Source organism: Pelodiscus sinensis, chromosome 2 (genome assembly GCF_049634645.1).
Source record: "Pelodiscus sinensis isolate JC-2024 chromosome 2, ASM4963464v1, whole genome shotgun sequence".
Lineage (NCBI taxonomy): Eukaryota > Metazoa > Chordata > Testudines > Trionychidae > Pelodiscus > Pelodiscus sinensis.
Window position 1 is genome coordinate 165,766,430 of NC_134712.1, and position 20,407 is coordinate 165,786,836.

General features: G+C 45.8%; 1 protein-coding gene across 6 annotated transcripts in view; it reads left to right on the forward strand.

The window, feature by feature from the left end:
• Positions 1–8,293, forward strand: part of GLI3 (GLI family zinc finger 3) — a 261,689-nt gene extending 253,396 nt beyond the window's left edge. For all 6 annotated transcript variants that reach the window (XM_006124084.4, XM_014574078.3, XM_014574077.3 and 3 more), the window contains one exon: positions 550–8,293. In XM_006124084.4, the coding sequence (XP_006124146.2) occupies positions 550–2,840 (2,291 nt within the window). In that variant the 3' untranslated portion in view covers positions 2,841–8,293. The remainder of the gene's footprint in view (positions 1–549) is intronic.
• The last annotated feature ends 12,114 nt before the right edge of the window (positions 8,294–20,407 follow it).

Genomic DNA, 20,407 nt, shown 5'->3' on the forward strand with positions numbered 1-20,407 from the left:
AAAGGGAAGGGTGGGGAAGGCAGTTGCCCCCAGATGCCATGCGAGGGTGAGCACAGGGAGAAAGGTGTGGGTTAGGGCAGCCACAGCCATGCAGCCACAGCCACGTCAGACCCGCTCGCACCATTCTTCCTGTGCTTGCCCTCGCATGGCGCCCGGGGGCAGCTGTCCCTCCCCCACTGTCCCTAGCTATGCCCCTGTCAAGTAGTTACTAAAATCCAAAAAGAATTCTGAAGAATATGGGCAACCTGTGTCCTCATTTGTTGTCAATTGGAGCAGCTCTATGTTAATCAATGGAATGACATCAATGGATGACAACTGAGGATGTGGTCTGATTACTCTTGTGATTGGGCTCATGTTGAAATATTGACCTTGAATCTAAGATCCCCTCTACAAGAATACTGTTTAGCCCTACTTCTGATTAGAAAACTGTCTTGATTTCTTAGGATCATATGGGTATTTCCTTGAAACACCTTTTCCTTGTTTCAGAGCCTACGCGTTTCTACAGTTTGTCCTTATTCATATTCATTTATCTGTGAATTTTACCCCCAGGTATCCAGTCAAGCAGCAGTTGCAGTTTAGGAGGATCCATGACTATTCTACCCAACAGAAATGAAATTTCAAGTATGGACATTACAGTGTTAAACATGCTGAACAGGAGGGACAGTAACACCAGCACAATCAGTTCTGCCTACTTGAGTAGCCGTAGGTCCTCTGGAATTTCACCTTGCTTCTCCAGCCGGAGATCCAGTGATGCTTCCCAAGCTGAGGGAAGGCCTCAGAACATGAGTGTTGCTGACTCCTATGACCCCATCTCGACTGATGCCTCCAGGAGATCCAGTGAAGTGAGTCAGTGTGATGGCCTACCGAGCCTACTCAGCCTCACCCCAGCCCAGCAATACAGGCTGAAAGCTAAATATGCAGCAGCTACAGGTGGACCGCCACCCACTCCTTTGCCTAACATGGAGAGGATGAGCCTCAAAACAAGGATGGCACTTTTGGGTGACTGCAGGGAGTCTGGAACATCTCCTCTGCCCCCAGTAAATGCTCCTCGAAGATGTAGTGATGGTGGGACAAACAGTTATAGCAGGAGGCATTTTCTGTCTCATGATGTGCTGGGAAATGGGACAAGGAGAGCCAGTGATCCAGTAAGAATGGTCTCCGAGAACCTTTCTCTGCCTAGAGTCCAGCGATTCAACAGTCTTAATAGCTTTAACCCTCCTGTTTTGCCTCCATCTATGGAAAAGCGAAACTTTATTCTTCAGAACTATACCCGCTCTGATGGTGGCCCACTCCGTAATGTCTACTCCCCATGTCCTCCAAGTATCAGTGAGAATGTAACCATGGAGGCTGCTACCATGGAAGCAGATGGCAGTCTGAATGATGAGGATCTCCTGCCAGACGATGTGGTTCAGTATTTGAATTCCCAGAACCAGGGCATGTATGACCATTTGCCAAACAATGTCCTGGACACCAACAAAATGAATCATGGCTCAGTGATAGGGAACAACAACTTTGACCAGGCCCCTTTGCCACCCAGTCAACAGACCAGCTCTGAAGCAAACAAAAGCGACTTGCCAATTCAGTGGAATGAAGTAAGTTCAGGAAGTTCTGATTTGTCGCCTTTACGAATGAAATGTGGTGCACGCTCTGCAGTCCAACAAACTCGAGTCTTCGGACTATATAACAATATGATGGTCCAGCAGCAGAACCTGGAGAGAAACGGTGTGGCCCAACAAAATGGCTACCCACATCTTGGGGAAAACAACAATGCCTACTGTTTACAACAGAATATGATTATCAGCAACACTACCACCACTAACTCGTTCAACATGCAGGCAAATAAGGCACAGCCATATGGTGAAAGCATCACCAGGCAAGCAATGATTTCTGGGACAATGGACACTTCGTGTGGCATGGTGCTTCAAGGGCAGAAGCTGAGGAACAACAGCATGCTAATAAATAAGAACCAGCAAAACTTTGGCCTGCCCATGGTGCCAGGTGAGCAATCTGTCAGTATGGCTAATGGGATGCAGAGCAGAAATGCAATAGAAGAGGAATATCTGCAAAATCAACCAGTAGGGGAAAGCATCCATTATCAGGGAGTCAATCAAGCCAATCAAATGATGTTAGGGCAGGTTAGTCCTACCTCACAAATCAGCCTTTGTCAAGGGCCACAGAGTTGTCCACCAATGTCTCACAACATTGGAAACCAGCAATCAGGTTTGATGATGACAAAGGGTTACCAGCCATGTGCCAATTATGGAGGCAACAGACGGCAAAACTTGCTGAGGAACAGTTTGGCACAACAGCAAGGGTTTATAAGTGATGCAAACCACACGTACAGGGTAAATGGCATTAAGATGGAGATGCAAGGTCAATCACAACAATTTTGCTCTAATATGCAGAATTACTCTGGTCAGTTATATGACCAATCCATGGGCTTTAGTCAGCAAGCTATGAAAACAGGCTCTTTCTCCATTTCGGAAGCTAACTGCCTGCTGCAGGGGACTGGTACTGAAAACTCGTCTGAGCTTCTTTCCCCAGGGGTTAACCAGGTGACAAGCACAGTTGACAGCATTGACAGCAACAGCCTGGAAGGTGTGCAAATTGATTTCGATGCTATCATCGATGATGGGGACCATGCCAGCTTAATTTCAGGAGCCCTGAGTCCGAGTATCATTCAGAATCTCTCACACAATTCTTCACGCCTCACCACTCCCCGAGCGTCTCTTACATTCCCGGCTATGCCTGTGAGCACAACAAACATGGCTATTGGGGACATGAGTTCTTTGTTGACTTCACTTGCAGAAGAAAGCAAGTTTCTTGCTGTTATGCAATAGACATGGGGGGGGAAAAACTTAGGAGATAATCCATAAAAAGTGACTGTTTTTTTAGTTCTGTATGTATTTTAGCAATCTCATCTCACCTAAATGGGATGTGTTTCAAGTATATTCCTTTTATGGAATAAGGACTCCAAAAACCCTAAAGTATTCTAGGGAGAAACTGTCTTCCATTTCAGTTTTAAAACAGTATTGTTAGACCCACTCTTCTCTCTCTCTTTTTTAAATGTCTGTATACTTTTTTCTTTTTTTTTATTGTAAACCAATGTAAACGTGTGAGGTGCATGTTTTGTTTTGTTTTTTAAAGGTCTAATGAAATGACTTTGCAATTTTCTTTTACTCAAAGGAAACACAATCCTGTATGATTGTTGGCAGTGTTTTTATTTATGTAGGCACAAAACAAGCAGGCACGATATACAGAGTACATACAGTGAGTAAAGAGAGCATCCATGAGTGCATTGCTGTAAGATAGACAAAATCCTCAAACAAACCTACTCATACTGCTCCCTGATCATGTTCTCGAAACTGTGTGGCAAAGAATATCTGGGGCTTGTGCAAATAAGAAATGCAAAAGCATCAAACTTTTTTGTCACAAACAAGTATATGTGTATGATACACACCCACACTTATATGCACACAGAGACCTTGCATTGCATGGGGAGGGGGAGGGTAAAATTATCTTTGTGAAAACAATTCACATATGTAGCAGAATCTGGTATACATTTTTTCAGACATTATTCAATGAGAGGAGAACAAAAATAAATGGTGTTTGGTAATTGAGTATTTTTCATACTCTTCATCAAATACAGTATTAATTATTGTAATAAAATGGTACACATTGTTACACCTTGTTCTGCACTCTTGAAACTAGTGGAAGTTTGGGCATATGCTTTAGTGAGTGCAGAAACAGGCTCTAAGGTCCAGATGTTCAAAGGTTTTTGAGTGCGTAACTCCCATTGATTTTATTGAGAGTTAGGTGCCTAAATACTTTTGAGGATCTGGACCTAAATCCATAAGGTAGCCCAATGTCATATTCATTCAGTTAAATAATTGTACCACTGAGATTTAAAATCAGCTACTCTTTATCCACAGAGCAATTGCTTCTTCATAGTTATTTAGTATAAATCTTCACTGTTCATGATACATAAACGCCTATTGACATAGTAAAGAGTAATAACTTCATAACAAACACTATGTTAATCCATGGAAAAAAAGATCACAGATTGACATTGACCTAATGGGCCATATTGATTCCTGAGAATCACAATGGTGATCCTAATACATGCCCAGAGCACTATTTTTATACTTTTAACAATTTAAATCTAAACTTCTGATTTAAAAAAGGCTAACAAAGTGTCAACTAATGAGATGGCATTCTGGTATGAAGAGTCTTAACTAAAGCTAAAGATGCAAGATAAAGTCCTTGGCATCCACTTCCTCTCATTTTGATTCAGTTCACTGGACCATGTTCTGCTTTGTCAACCCTTGCCAGAACTGAACTTAATACCATTGTGATTTCAGTGAAGTTACCCCAGACTTAAACTGCTGTACAAGAGGCCAGAATTTGGCACTTTGTATTGCTAGTTATCACACTTTGTAACTTAGGGCCTATTTCTGCTCCCCCTAACACAGGCAAAGTTCTGATAGATGCAGGAGTCCTGAACACCTGAGGGTAAAATTAACACCTTTGCAGAAGACCTTCACAAGGTCTGTTCCCTACATAAGTTGCATGGAAACCCTCTTTTGAATACTTACAGGGATCTTAAATGAGGGCTAAAAGTTATCCCCTCCCTGTCTGTATGAATGAATCTCAGCCACAAAGAGTAGATTTGTTGAGGAAGCGTGTACTTAGATGGTAGTCACAACAGGAGCATGCTTCAAATTCTAGCATAGACAGAGCGTTACAAATAACATCGGCATGTGAGTTTCACATCCCTAAAACCTCCGTTATTGTTCTTATTCAGCAGAATTCATAGTAAAATGAAGCCCAGCTGATTTAGGTTTCTCGTAAATATATGCAAACAGAAGCTCTGTCCATAGAATACAACGGCTGCTCCATCAAGAGCCATACGAGTCCAGAGATGAAGTATGAAATGTAAGAGGGAGCTAGTACTGGGATTGTGTATGTGCTCATGACAGTCTGGGGCACTGTGTTTGTAAGTAACTTACAGGTGAGATGTTTTGCAATGGAGAGCCAAAAAACAAGAAATATATATATGCCAGTAGGAATAAGGCCCTTCAGCAGTAGCCCTATATCTTTCCTAACCCAGATCCTATCTTCGTTGTCTCCTCATAGCTGTAACAAGCATTCCTTCCAGAGCTGACACTTGGGCATTAGCAGACTGAGCCATTGCTCAGGGCCATGAGCAACTCATGAGGCTCCCCTGCTTGTTTTTTATCATAAGCATGTGTCTGTTTTACTGTTGTAGGGAGAGGGGCCCAAAATATTCCTACACAGAGTCCCCAAGGAGCTATGCCTTCCATGCTCCTGTTCATTGGCTCTTCCTCCCTCTGCCATCTGCCTGCCTAGACTCTCCCTCCACTCCAGGCTGGTTCTCTTTCAAACCATATTGCTTGTAATCCCTGTGCAAGTCATCACCTATGTTGCTCCCCTGCCTAAGGAGGAAGCAGGTTGCCTGGGGATTGAAGGGAATATGGCTGGGGAAAGGAGCCTGCATGTCAAGTCATTTTTCTGCAGTGGATACACAGTGGAAGTCAAAACTTGTTGCTCCTGCTTTTCTGTGGCTGGATAATATCCCAAATTCTTAGAAGAGTGGCTCTGGACGACCCTTTGAAAATAGTCTGTTTCCTAGCATTAAGTAGCTATAAAGTGGCAAGTTCTTTAAGGATTATTCGCAATTGTCCATAGCATTCAGTCAGAAGTACGTGGAGTACTATTAAATTACAACATTTACTGCTCCGGGTATCACCTTCACTTAGGTGCTAAGAAGATATCACAATACCTAATCAGAGTTCCCATCTCCTTGTATGATCCCTCCCATAGCAGGATCAATCAACTGAGACACTGAAACTAGTAATCCTCTATGTTAAAAAAGAGGGTGTTAAAAAAAATCCAAAGCATTCTTGGTGAGGAGAGTGTCCATGTTAGAACACACTTTCCTCCAGTGTTCTGATGGTCTTCAGGGCACCTTGTCTGATTTCCCTGAGAAGAGAGGGACTATTTAGGGCCACTGATCATGTTTTATATTTATTGGGGAGGGGTTCCATTCAGAAAAGGTTAGTAAATAATGAATTGCTGGTTCAAACATGTTACAGATATGAGCGGTATGTGTTACGGAAGCTCAGTAACCGATGGTACTACAGCTGCTGACAATACTAATGATGCCTCACTTGTAAATAGTGCTTTTCACAGTAGGGCTCAAAGCACTTTACAAAGGATGTCAATATCATTATCCCCATTTTACAGAGGAGGAAACTGAGACAGAAAATGCAAAAGTGACTTGGCCAAGGTCACCCAGCCAACCAATGGTCAAGGTGGGAAACAAAATCAGGATCTATCGAGTCCCAATGTCATAAACAAACAAGTGACTAATTATTAAGATATCTATTAAGCATTTATAGACTATTTATATATGGGAGCTTAATATAAAATCTTACTAGTGTTGGCACTGATGGCTTGGGGAACTCTCTTGGGGAGCCAGGTCTGCTAAAATTCTTGTTTAATTTTTGCTTTTAACCTTTAGATATAAAATAATCCACTATTAATTAGCATAATTGACAACTAGGTAAAAACAGAGTTCATAGATTTTTCCAGGAGAACAGCCCCTTAAATAAGCTTGTGTGTTTTCCTGTATATCACAGGCCATTCATTTTTTCCCAGTTACCCCTTGCGTGGACCCAGGAACTTGTGTTTGTGTTTAGCGAAAGCATAGCTCTCAGAAAGCGCTGTTGATTTGATGTCATCAAGAGATGGAGGATCCATCATTTCCCTTGGTAGTTTGTTCCACTGGTTAAGCACACTTCTGTTTAAAATGCTGTGCCTAATTTGTCGCTCTTTGGTCTTATGTTTTTCTTTGCTAGTTTAAAGCGCTCTGTAGAATCCAGTAGTTTCTCCCAACAAAGGTACTTCCACACTGTATTTAAGATACCTCTCACTCTTCTTTTGAGAAGCTGAATGGCTTGAGCTCATTAAGTTTGTCACTATGCAGCGTTTTCTCCAGCCCTCAAATATTTTTTCTCTCTTTTCTGCACTCTCACAGTTTTTCAACAGCCTTGTTAAATGGTGGGCAGCAGAACTATTACATAATATTTTAGTGTAGATCTCATCAGTGTCAAATACATAGGGAAAATAATCACACTTCTGCACTTCTACTCCTTTGCTTAAACAGCCAAGAATCACATTAGCCCTTTTTACCACACCAGTTAGTATTTCAAGGAAAGTTGGCTACCAGACTCCACACACTCTCCACCCCCAATAACTATACCAAGGTAAATGTCGTTTTTAATGGGAGCCTGTCACTCAGAATAGCAATAGAATCACTATCATTCTAAAAACTGGTGTGTTTCTTCTCTCCCGCCTGACCTTAAGTATAGCTTTTTGGTCCCTTCAGGTTCCATCTTGTTTGTCCTTAAGAGCATTGCTTTCATTTGACATGCATGATTTACTTTTGTCAAAATGGAAAACCTGCTTATGCCCTTCTGTATTTTCAATTGCATCCATCAGGTACACTATGACAGGTACTTTTGGGGGCAGCGAAGGAGAAGTCCAGAGTGGGTTTGATATTAAGCACTGTGGATATGGATATCCCAACAGCAGTATAGAATTTTAACCCTCTCCCTGGCAAACTCCTAAAACGGTACTTGCATTTAAGGTTGGCTTTGTTTCTTTCATTTTTAAGATGAAATTGGCAGAATAATGCCCATGTTACACTACAGCTTGTCCTATTAAACAACAGTGTTTCTATTCTCATGATGTATGTGCCTTAGTTTGTGTTGATCCTGTAAAAAGAGAGGGACCAAGAACTATTGCCAAATGTTAGCTACAAGGCTGTGCTTGCCATTCAGCTAATAGCACGTACCACTGTTAATAGTGTCTGAAATGTCTTGTAAACCTCTGGTATTCATGTGTTATTGTTCTTGAATTGATAGAATGTCTTAAAATTTACCGTTGTCACTCCTGCAGATGTGTAAGATAAAAGTGTTCATTTTCACCTTTTTTTTAGATTTTTTTTTATAAAATTGTAATCTTTTTTAAAATGTGTAAATACATTTACCTACAGTAGGAATAGTATGCAGATGTAATAGGCCTTAGTGGTCTTCATTTGATAAACCTACAGTAATGATCTGTTATTTCCCGAGCCTTAGATCAATCGGAAGGGTCTGTAGCACTGTGTACATATAAACTGTACTTTTGCTCTCAGAACCATAGCTCTTTTGTAACAAAGAAAAAATGTTTCTTACAATGTCAATAAAAACAAAACCTTTGTACTGAAGTTCTTAGCCTGCTGCTTTTTAAAAATGTCTCTGTAGTGGAGCACAGGGAGGGAGTCTGTATGTGTAAATACTTACCAGCTCTCTGCTTTATGTTGATCTTCTTCCAGGTGTAATTTCTGATCATGTATCCGTTAGCAGGTTTTTCTGATGCATGTTTCCCTTTATATTAAAATGATGGGCTGGGTTACTCTAGTGGATAGAACTATCTTATCTACATTTTAAAACACTCACACAGGGATTGCCCTCTCTCACAACACAAGAAACGGACTAGTCGATGAAATTAAACAGGGAACAAATTTAAAATAGCTAAAAGAAAAGGCTTTTAATTCATAGCATAAAAGTGACCCGTGGAACCCACCATCACAAGATAGCATCAATAGCAGTCAAATAATGGTGAGAAATTTAGTAGCAACATTAGCGAGGATAATAAAAATATTAATTTATATAATGATAGTGCTTAGATGCCTCAATCAGATCAAAAAGTTGGACAAACAGGGTTGCATTCTCATATCCTTTGTTGATTAGCACTTTATTCCTCAAGTAGACTTATTTGAGGGATAAACCACCTGCTTATTAAGGAGAAGTGGGGGTAGAGGTGGGATTAGGAAGAGATGTCTCCTTAGGGAAGGTTATTTCATAAATGTTAACTGTGGATTTTTATTTTGGCACCCTCCTCTGAAGCATCTGTTATGACCATTACATGGACCATTGTTGTTATCCATCTTGGCAATTTCTATGGTTGGCTCCCATACATACAGTGCTGCATTAATTTCATAAAAGGAATGTAAATTCTCCAGGGAAGGGGTCATCTCTTTGTTATATGTTTGCAAAGTTGCCTTGCACAATTGGGGCCTGGTCTCTAGGCACTATTTCAACACAAGTAATAAATAACAACAGCTGCTAATATCATCTGCTACTAAACAGCTTGGGCCTAGCTCTCCACTATTGCATTAGTGAAGGCTACAGAATCATGCTTAGGGCTGCTTTCTCTTTAACCCACTGATTCTTTCATTATTTAGCCACAGTGGAAAAAGGCTAGAGAGAAGCAATGATTCTGTCGCCTGGCAGTTAGCCAGGGTGGGAGGCCGAGGATCCAGTCCCCTAGCTCCAAGTAGTATTTTTAACTATTAATCCACAGTGAAACAGTTTCAGCAGGTGTAAGTGATCTCCCATCGCTCTGTGGCTCTCACCTGAAAGGTGATAAATCCCAGTTCAGTCCCTTTGCTCCCTCAGATAGAGGAGGGACTTGAACTGGTGAGTACCCTAATTACTGGGCTGAGAGGTATGAGGAGTCATCCACATCTTCCTCCTCTGCCTGTTAAAAACTCTTTAGGTGCCTAGCACAATGTAGCTTACTGATTCTGAGAAGATATGTAGGGCATGTCTACACTACGGGTATGTCTACACTGCAGAGTTTTTTCGGAAAAAGGGCCACACTGCAATCACGTTCTTTCGACAAAAAGTTGAAAACAAAAGGGTTTTTCCGACAGTGATAAATCTCTTTCTACGAGGAAGAATGCCTTTTCCGAAAGACCTCTTTCGGAAAAAGGCGTGTGTGAATGAGGAAGAGGGTTTTCTTTTGATAGAAGAGGCCTCGAGGTGCCCTGGTGGCCATTCCATCCAAAGTAATCACAGATCTATAGTTCCTGTTTCCTGGCACCTTTTAAAGCTGCAGGCATCCTGGACATGCCTTGTGGCAGGAAGCCAGCCCTGAAGCAGCACCCGAGCACACAGCTCTTCCTGCCACCCACACTGGGAGCTATGGCCAAGCCACAAGCTCCCCAACACCCTCCTGGCCCTCACAGAGATCACAACCAGAGCTCCCAGGACCCACCAAGGGGTACCAAGCGGCGGGAACCCTCATGGTCCGGTGGGGAGATCCTGTCCCTCCTTGAGCTGTGGGGGGAGGAGGAGACCCTACAAGATATGTGCTCCAGACTGCGCCGACATATATGGGCACATGGCCGAGACCCTGGTGGAGTGGGGACACTCACCCCAGACCTTAAAACAGGTCCGGAGTAAAGTGAAGGGGCTTTGCCAGGGCTATGCGAGGGCCAGGGAGCGCAGCTCATGCTCCGGGGCAGGACCTCACTCCTGCCCATACTATGAAAAGCTGCACCAGATCCTGGGGGGTGGGGAAACCATTTCCCCACTCATGGTAGTCATCTTCAGACTTGAGACGCCCGTCGTCGCCTGGGCGGATGTCACGGAGGAGGAGGAGGTACAGCAGGGGCAGGAGGAGGAGGAGAACACAGCGAGTACAGTCATGCTGACCCTGGAGCCAATACCCCTAAACCTGGACTTGTATCAGGCATCATCTGAGGCTGGGGAAGGATTATCAGGTGAGTGCTCTGTTTTACTGAGTGCGGAAGGCGGGCACAGAGGGGATAGGGTGCGATTGTCACTCTGCCTACTCGGGCTGGACGTTGTGCTGCAACCCGTGCATGTGGAATCACATGCAGCATCATTGTGCACCATGTGGCCTCAGGAGAAAGCCCCTGAGCACGCCAGGGATCCAGCTCCCATGCTCAGAGGAGGCCACACACACACACACGGCTGGCCCTGGAGGGGGTGGCACCCTCCCACCACCTGCCATGGCCGGAAGCAAGGTGGGCACAAGGGCACACGCATGACCCCAGACACACCAAGGACTGCTGCACACAGCACAGAGGCATACCTGCCCACGCGAGGCACCACACGCTCCCGAGGACAGCACTACCAGGCACAGGTGTGTGTACGGGCCCCAGGGACGGCCAGGCTGCTCCAGGCCCTCTCCTGCCCTTGGGATCCCACTGTGGCTGGACACTTCCCTTGCCTGCTTGTCCATGGGGGTCGGAGCTCCTGTGAGGCAGGGCCTGCTGTGCAGGCCACACGTGGCCTTGCTTCCAGGATATCCCCGTCCTTTGCCCCGAGAACTGTTGGTCGCTGTTCACAGAGAAGGGTACGGCCTCAGGGACAGTGTCTGCATGGACGACTGACTGCCTCTACCTCTTTATTCTCCACAGCTGAACCAGCCGTGACTGAGGGGCGAGCTACGCCACCCGATCCTGGGGGACCCAAAAGTGCTCCAGGGTCCAGGAAGAACTGATAAGGCAGCATGTGGGCATGCAGCAGAGCCTGGCGCAGCAGGTCCAGGAGGACGCAGAAGGGTGGACCCACATGTGGGACCAGCTCATGTAGCAGGGCAACAACATGTGTGCCATCATGCACAAAATGATGCACAGCCAGCTGCTGTCCCTGCTCCTGCCTTCCACCCTCCTGCCCCCCCCACTATGCCCATTCCCCCCCTCTGCCCCACAAGCAATGCCTCTGCTCCCTCCCCTGCTATGCTTCTGCCTTCTCCCCAAGTGATGCCCATGCCCCCTCCTCAAATGATGCCCATACCCCCTCCCCTTCATAGAATCATAGAATCATAGGACTAGAAGGGACCTCAAGAGGTCATCGAGTCCAGCCCCCCACCCTCAAGGCAGGACCAAGCTCCGTCTACACCATCCCTGACAGAGGTCTATCTAACCTGTTCTTAAATATCTCCAGAGAGGGAGATTCCACCACCTCCCTTGGCAATTTATTCCAATATTTGACCACCTTGACAGTTAGGAATTTTTTCCTAATGTCCAATCTAAACCTCCCCTGCTGCACTTTAAGCCCATTACTCCTTGTCCTGTCCTCAGAAACCAAGAGGAACAAATTTTCTCCTTCCTCCTTGTGACACCCTTTTAGATATTTGAAAACCGCTATCATGTCCCCCCTTAATCTTATTTTTTCCAAACTAAACAAGCCCAGTTCATGAAGCCTGGCTTCATAGGTCATGTTCTCTAGACCTTTAATCACTCTTGTCGCTAGAGAACATGACCCTTCCCCTGCCATCCCTGACCCCATTCCAGCACCCCCTCCTATCCACCTCTATGGGGTCCCAGGACACACCCAATCCTATATTTGCCAAGGTCCCCACACCCAAGCTGGCACTTCCAGCTACCCCCCACACCACTCCCAGCCCTGAGACCCCCCCTTTTTCCTCCCCACTCCAGGTTATGAGCCCCCCTCCTCCCCAGCTTTTTTAAATGAAGGATACATGAAAAGTTTGTTCTGTTGAAATCAAAACAGGTATGTTTATTGACTGTACAGGGAAGGGAGAAGGGAGGGGACTGTGGTGGGAAAGGGATATTGAAGCAAGGCCCAGGCTCTAGGGGGGAGGCCTTGGGGAGAGTTACTGGGGTCCCTGCGAGAAACATTCCCTCAGCCTCCTGGGTGTGCACCCCCAACGGATGGTCCTGGCAGATGGCAGCTGTCCATAGTTGCTTGAAGGGTCTCCCTTTGCAGCCGGCCTCTGCCCCACACCCAGGTAGGAAGACCTCCCCCTTCTTCTCCAAAATGTTGTGGAGGACACAACACACCAAGACGAACTCAGGGATGTTGTGTTCCCCCACGTCGAGAAAGGTTAGGAGACACCAGAACTGCATCTTGAGGCAGCTGAAGGCGCATTCCACCTGCATCCTCACCAGCTGAGGTGGGAATTAAATTGGTCCCAGCTGGGGTCCAGGTGGCTGGTATATGGTTTCATTAGCCACGGCATCGGGGTAGGCCACATCCCCATGCTGCACAGTGGTATCTGCACGTCCCCAACTTCAAAGTCACACTGGGGGAAGAATGTGTCCACCTCCAGCTTCCCGTAGAGGCTGGAGTTGCAAAATACGCAGGCATTGTGCACCCTGCCCGACCATTCGACAAAATGTCCATAAACTGACCCCGATGGTTGGCCAGGGCCTGCAGCACCATTGAGAAATAGTCCTTCCTGCTAATATACTGGGCCACTTGATATTGTGGTACGCAGATTGGAATATGGGTTCCATCCATTGCTCCCCCACAGTTTGGGAACCCCAGGGCAGCAAATCCTGCAATGATTGGGTCCAGGTCTCTCAGGCAGATGACCCTGTGCAACAGGATGGAGTTGATAGCCCTCACAACGTGCAGAAGGAGACAAACAAACACACAAAACAAAGAATAAGAAGGAGCGCCTAAGCCCTTGGGAGAGGTGCTCGCACTCTTCCCCTCCCTGCCTCAAACACTCCAGGAGCCACCGCCTATGAGTCCACCCTCCCCCAGCAGCAGGGCTGTGTGAGTGTGTGAGGGCAGGACAGCACAATCCCCCCGGGGATGCGGCTTCCCTCCACCCCGCTTTCCCTATGGTCCTCCTTTTCCAGGACTCCCCCTCCTGCACAGAGACTGCAGCCTGAGAGTGCCCTACCTCCATGAGGAGGGCCCTGACAGTAGACTTCTCTCTGCCGAACTGGTTGCCCACCAACCAGTAACTGTTTGGGGTGGCAGACAGCAATTGAGACCCGCTTCTCCGGGAGGGTGGTGGGCCGCAGGTGGGTGTTGCGTCGTCAGAGGGCAAGGGCAAGCCAGGCACACAGACCAAAAAGGTGGCCTTCCACATGCAGAAGTTTTGGAGCCACTGCTGGTCATTCCACCACTCCCTGACCAACCAGTCCTACTAGTCGGAACTGGTATCCAGCCTCCAAAACCATCTCTACACTGTGGGATGTGGTTGCAAGGGTCTTGCTCTCACACACGTGGAGAGGTCTCACAAATGAGCTCCATGTTGAGCTCATGCAGGGCCATCTCTTCCAGAAAAGCTTTTTCCAAAAGAAGCCTGCAGTCTAGATTTAACCTAGGAAATTATTTCAAAATAACTTAATTCTTAAGCTTATTCCCCTAGGAAAGTGGGAGTACAGTTTTCAAAATAACCAGCCTGTTATTTTGAAATAACAGGCATGGCAGTGTGGATGCTCCACTTGTTATTTCGAAATAAGAGGGCGGAGGCGACAGAGTGAATTCACAGCTAAGACTCCCAGGTGGAGGAAGGCATGTCCCTGCAGCCGAGACTAGGCACCTGACTCTGAGGGAGGAGAGAAACAAGGCTTAGCACTCAGCCTTCAGCTCAGCAGCTCCCATTGGCTACCTTTGGGAGAGGAGCCATCTAGCATGTTGGCTTTTAGAATCTCATTCTGAGGCACCTCTTTCACCCCATTCATTGTGCAGGGAGTCTGAGGGCCTACCTCATGCTTTGTAAAGCTTAGTGACGTTTTAGGGGACCAAAAGTTAGGCATGGTGGCACTCAGCAACATACCTAAGTGCCTTTGTAAATCTAGCCCACTGCCACTTTCTGGAGTTTTTGTGCTCGACACACCAAATAAGAACCAAGGCTACTGCCGTTCCAGCCAAGGCATCCAACTGTTTTCTACAGCAATGGATTCCTTCCTACCATACTTCCTCTTGCGTCTCATTTGCACTAGTTCAGCAACAGCTGTCAGTGGATGTCTACATGGCAGGGGTGGAGGAGGAGGGAGCTGAGGGTGGCATTTTGACTGAGTGTACATACTATAACAGGGAAGTCGACAGCCATGCCAGGCCCCTGGGCAAGGTGGAGGAGGCCTGGCTTCACACTCCCTGAGGGGGCAGGGCCTTAGATGGTAGAAGCGGAGCTGGGGCAGTGAGAGCACCATACCAGGCTCCCAAACAGCCCTCAGCGCCACTCGGAGCTCAGTGCACGTCCCCCCAGCTCTTCGAGCAACTCAGAGCAGCTTGCTTGGTACTCCAGTGACAATTGGAAAGGCCCTGGGCTCTGGGGTCTTTAGGATTGCCAGGGCCCCACGCAGTTGCCCCTTCCCCACCATCAGCAGGCCTGGCTATAGGGACTGCATCATCAGGTAGATATGTCGTATGGGCCCCACTACTTCCAAAATGGCTCTCAAGGCATCTGATGTCCAAGGCTGGTAAATGTAAAATCCACACAGCAGCAACTACAGGTCTTCACTGCATCCTTTTGAGTAAGCTTTGGGCTACTCCTATTGTTCTCTGGAATAATTTTGCACTTGATTCAGGCTACTGGCAGCCAGGAAAGGGGGTAATAATGTTCTGGAAAACCACTTCAAACACTATCAAGCCCTAAGCCAATTAGTGTCTTCAATGACATTCATTGGCACTATTCCTGCTCCCTTCCCTCAGTTAAGCATTTGGCTTTCTCTAAACCTGACTTTAAATGGCCAAAGAAGAGACTCCAACCCTGTGACCACCCCTCATGCAACTGTGCCTTGAAACCACAGGGACTACTCACAAGAGCAGGGATGACAATGTGAATAAGAGTTGCAGACCCAAGATTGGCAATCGATACACTGCTTTGCTTAGCTGGCAATGGCATCCAGCTCCACCACTGAAGTGTGAATCAATGAGGTTTTGAAAAGCCGGGTGGGGGCCAGACTATTGAGTATCACTTTCCTTGCCAGCTGGCCTGGGAAGAGCATTAACATCCGCAAAGCCTGGGGGATGGTACTGCGGAGTAGCCAAGCACATGGGAAAGAAAGAAGCGAGCTGGCAAGTTTAAATATTAGGATTAAAGGAAGTTCAGTCTTTAAATTCTCAGGGACGGAGGGTGTGTTGAAGTAGCATAAGTCAGCTATAGCTGGCAAAGAAGCTAACAGCAAGGAGAGAGAGAAAGGGCCTTGCCCATTATCGTTAGCTATTGCCAAAACACTGAGAGTGCTCTGAGCACAGCAGAAAAGAAGTCACGTTCCTGGCCCTGGAGAATGCACATTTCAAGGGCTTGACTGAGCCATTGGCTGAGGAAAAGGCAATGCACAGCTGCACTTTGCTGCAAGGAACTGTAAAAGTCACAGAGGCCCGCCCCTTGGCTCCTATGTGAGGGGAGTAGTTCCCCACATATTCGCTTGCGGTGGTGCAGCAGGCTTTCACCTGCTCATCCACGAGGCTCCACTGGCTGCTATGTAGTGAAACATTAGTTCTGCCCAATCTCCGCTTGCTTGTGGGGTATGGAAGCATATCAAGCATTCAGCGGTGCAAAGGCACGTAGGTGTTGGAAAGCCTAATTACTCCATGGAATTCACAAATGCTGAATGGTCCCTAGGAATGGGATCTGTAAAAGCTCCCAACTGCCTATGTAACCCACACATCTTTTGGGTGTGGTATACTTTCCCATCTAGTGGCACTGAGACCACTTACAGAGGAAATAAGGAGTCTGCCCTGCAGCCTTAGCTGAGAGCCAGCTGGCTTTTAGCTCATGTGGCAGGGACTCACACACTAAGCTCCAGAGGCCCCAAGTTCTATTCTGCCTGTCGGCTGGTTGGGCCACGTGCCCTAATCTGGCCCTTTCAGGGGGCATATCTCTACCTGGGTGAGATAGTTGGGATCCCCCTTCTGGTGATTGCTTCTGAGCTATTTATTTCAAGAACGGGAGAAAGAAAGATTCCCTTATAATCTTTCCCTCAGGGGTTAAAGACTTCACTCCAGGACAAGAAGGGAGCTGTGCTTTAAATTCCTCTCTGTTTAATATAAAGAAGAGACTTAAACTAAACTGTTCCATGTCTCATGTGAGTGCCCTAAACCACCAGCCCACAGTTACTCTCACACGCCTGCTAGCTTAATGCTTATTTAATACAGAATGCAACTGCTTCAACAGAGAAAATTAGGGAGCCCCATATCAGGCCAGTAAGTAGTACAGTGGTTAGGGTACTCCCCTGAGAAGTGGAGAAACCATATTCAAAGCCCTTTTTGTCAGGCACAGGATGGAATTGAACTGTGGCCTTGCGCCTCCTGTGTGAATTCCTGACCCATTGGACAAATGGTATGAGGGACACTTCCCCCTTCAGTAACTGGGGGTGGCATGAGGCATGCTCTGAAAGTGTTTCACTCATGAGGGCCACACAGAGAAATACCAGCCTCACTTAATACCTATTTGGTGATGGGAGAACGTCAGATTCCATTATAAGACATTCAAGATTTGCAGCTCAAGTTTTTAGATCTCCTGCAACCCACAGGACCCAGTCACATAGCACTCCCAGTCAATGAGGTCATCATAGACCCCGCTCAAGAGGTATGGTATACACGAGCAACGTGTATTCCTAGCCCTAAAAGGGTTGTGAGATATAATTTGTGCCTACAAGAGGGCAAAATGCTTGTTTAGCCATCCTGCCCACAATTGGAGAACTACAGCAATGGAGAAATGTGTACTAGATATCATTGTTTTGCTGCTCTATTGAGTTTCTTTCATCACCTCTTCCTCCAAAAACCCATACCCAGTCCTTCTTCAGGGACCACTCTCATGAGGAGAGATCTCAGACACTAAACTGACTCTATCCTTAAATGAGAAGCTGTAGAGCAAGTGCCAGTTCAGCAGGAAGGGCTTTACTCCAACTATTTCACTGATCTTAAGGGGGGAAAAAGAGGATGGAGGCTCATTTGTGGTCTACATCAGCTAAATATTTTTATTTGCAAATAAAAATTCCACATAATTACATTAGCATCAATCATTCCTTCCTTGGAGAAACACACGTGGGTCACAGCTCTTGACACAAAATGTGGCAATCGGGGCTTTTTTGCGCAAAAGCGCATCTAGATTGACACGGACGCTTTTCCGCAAAAGCACTTTTTGCGGAAAAGCGTCCGTGCCAATCTAGACGCTCTTTTCCACAAATGCTTTTAACGAAAAACTTTTCAGTTAAAAGCATTTGTGGAAAATCATGACAGTGTAGACGTAGCCATTAGGTTTTCAAAATTCACTGATGGATAAACTAAGTGGGCATTTTGCCACCGATTGTGACTGGAAATCACAGAAGTCATGAATGAGCAATATCTTCATTTGGTGGGCAATGCTATCTTGGAGCCTGTTTGCCTTCTAGCTAAACAAGAAGGTCAATGAATATTGCTCTAGAGCAGCACAAGGCTTTGAATCCGTGACAATGTCCTTCTAGTGTACTGGTCAGGCCATCTAAGTTATGCTTTTCCTCTCATCCTATTACTATCCCAAGTTCTACATAAATTTAACACCACAAGTAATTCTCATTGTGCCCAAATGACCCAGACAGTTCTGTGTGTGGCTCTTCTCTAAATATCACATTATCAACTCATTAGCATTCAGTCCTTCACGGACCTGGTAGCTCAGAAGACCTGCAGGATCAGCCAACTAAACCTGAATTGTCTTCTCCTCATGGCTTGACATTTGGATAGGCATCAAACCTAGAATAATCATGTCTGGAAGCCATTCAAGCATAAGTCACAGCAGGAAAAATTCTCCCAGAAAAATGTTATCTATCCAAATGGAAACATTTATTTACCTGGGTGCCACAGAATGGGTTTTAATCAAGGTATTCCTGCTATTTTAGTCTACAGCCTCACCTCAAAATGTTAAATCATTCTATTAGCGTGTCAGGGGTCCATCTAGAGGCATCGGTGCACTCCACGCTTGGGTAGATGGCTATTCTTTTTTTTTTTTAACTAATCTGCCAGCAGTCAGATTCCTAAAGGTCTCATTAGGATCTTCACATCAGGAGTGAAATCAATGGTTCAGTGGGACTTCAGTCTCATACTTTCAACACTTACCGGACCACCCCTCAAACGATTGTGCTCAGTGTCCATCTACCTACGGGGGTTGTCTTCTTGGTTGCCATTACCTCAGCCATGAGGATAGGTGAGCTGGGCACGCTCATGGGTGACCCAACATGTACTACATTTTATAAAGAGGTGGTATTATTCCGCCTTCCCCTGAAAATCAGCCCAGAGGTAATTTCCCAGTTTGAAATAAACCAATCAAATCACTTCCTGGCATTCTTTCCCAAACCCCATGCGTTCAGCGAGGAGAGGAAATTTCAGTTTATTGACATCAGATGAGCACTGGCATTCTACTTGCAAAAAAAGAAACCATGCAGAAAATCTCCTCGCCAATTTTTGCTGTAGCAGAGCAAGTATGGGAGCAAGCAATATTTGGTCAGGGACTCTCTACATGGATTTCTGGGTATTTCTTCCTTTGCTGTAATGGAAGGAGTCCTAATCCTGTCCAGGGGTGGGAAATGTGGCAACTGATAACAAAGGCAACGGCTGTAGAATCTCTTCAAGAATTGTCTATGCTGGACATTTCTAAGGGGGCAACCTAAATTTCCACCCCCATTTTCATGAAGCATTATGCCTTGGGCCAAGCCTTTGAAACTGAAGCATAATGGACATTCTATCCCACCTGTATCCTGGCACCTCCGTCCTATACGAGTACTGCTTACTCGTCACCCACATGTGGAATACACGTAGGTGTCAGAGGTTGTGCATTTGTGTGTTGTATGTGAGAAAGAGAAATATGGTCATAATGGCAAAAAATGGAAGATATTACTACAAAAAGCTTTTGTCCCCCTTAACCAGATTTCCTCCAGAAAATAGCCCAGGTGGATCAACAGGGAGTATAATTGGAGGTTCTTTGAGATACGTCACTGTCCTTATTCTGTTTTGGATCATTGCTGAATTCAAAGGCGAGAAGAAACTGGCAAGTTGATGAGTTGCACCCCCCCTTATACTCTCAGTGTTGAGCATGAGGAGATCCAGGATGTAGGCTCAGATCTCCAGACAGAAGCACATGGCACTCACGTGTATCCACCTGTGAAATACAGAAAGGGACCACACATCTCAAAGTACCTCCTGTTACAGGTAAGTAACCTCCACGTCTGATCAAATGACCTCCCCAGCCACCCTTCCGCATCCTTCAAGTGGACTCAAAACTGTTAAAGTTCAGGAAAATGGGAATGCTCAACCATCTCCCTTCCTCTGCTTATGGCTTGTAGCTGACCTATATCCTCATGTAGACAGCACTAAGCTACCACCTTGCCAACATGGATTAACTACAGCGACAGCAGAATCCTTCCTGTCCAATGGAGACATAGGTATACTGCGGTGTTTCTTAAACTGTGTTCTGCGGCACACTCGGAGGTGTGCTGCGGAGAACATCAGCATTCAAAATGGCTGCCTTTAAAGAGGCAGGCAACCTTTTCTTTTATTATTATTAATTATTATTATTATTATTTATTTTATTTTGCTCAATACATTTCCCCTCGACCCTTTTTTTGTCAATAATTTTCCTCCCTCCCACCACCACCCTTCCCCTCCCCTACGACCTTTTGTTATTGTTGTTGTTTTTGGTCAACAAAAAATCCTTGATGTTACTCATTAAAAAATATTATTGTTTGGTGTTCCTTGGTCTTAAAAAGTTTAAGAAACACTGGTATATGTACTGAAGTGTTGTAGCAGTACTGCTGTAGCTTTTTAAAATGTAGACAAGA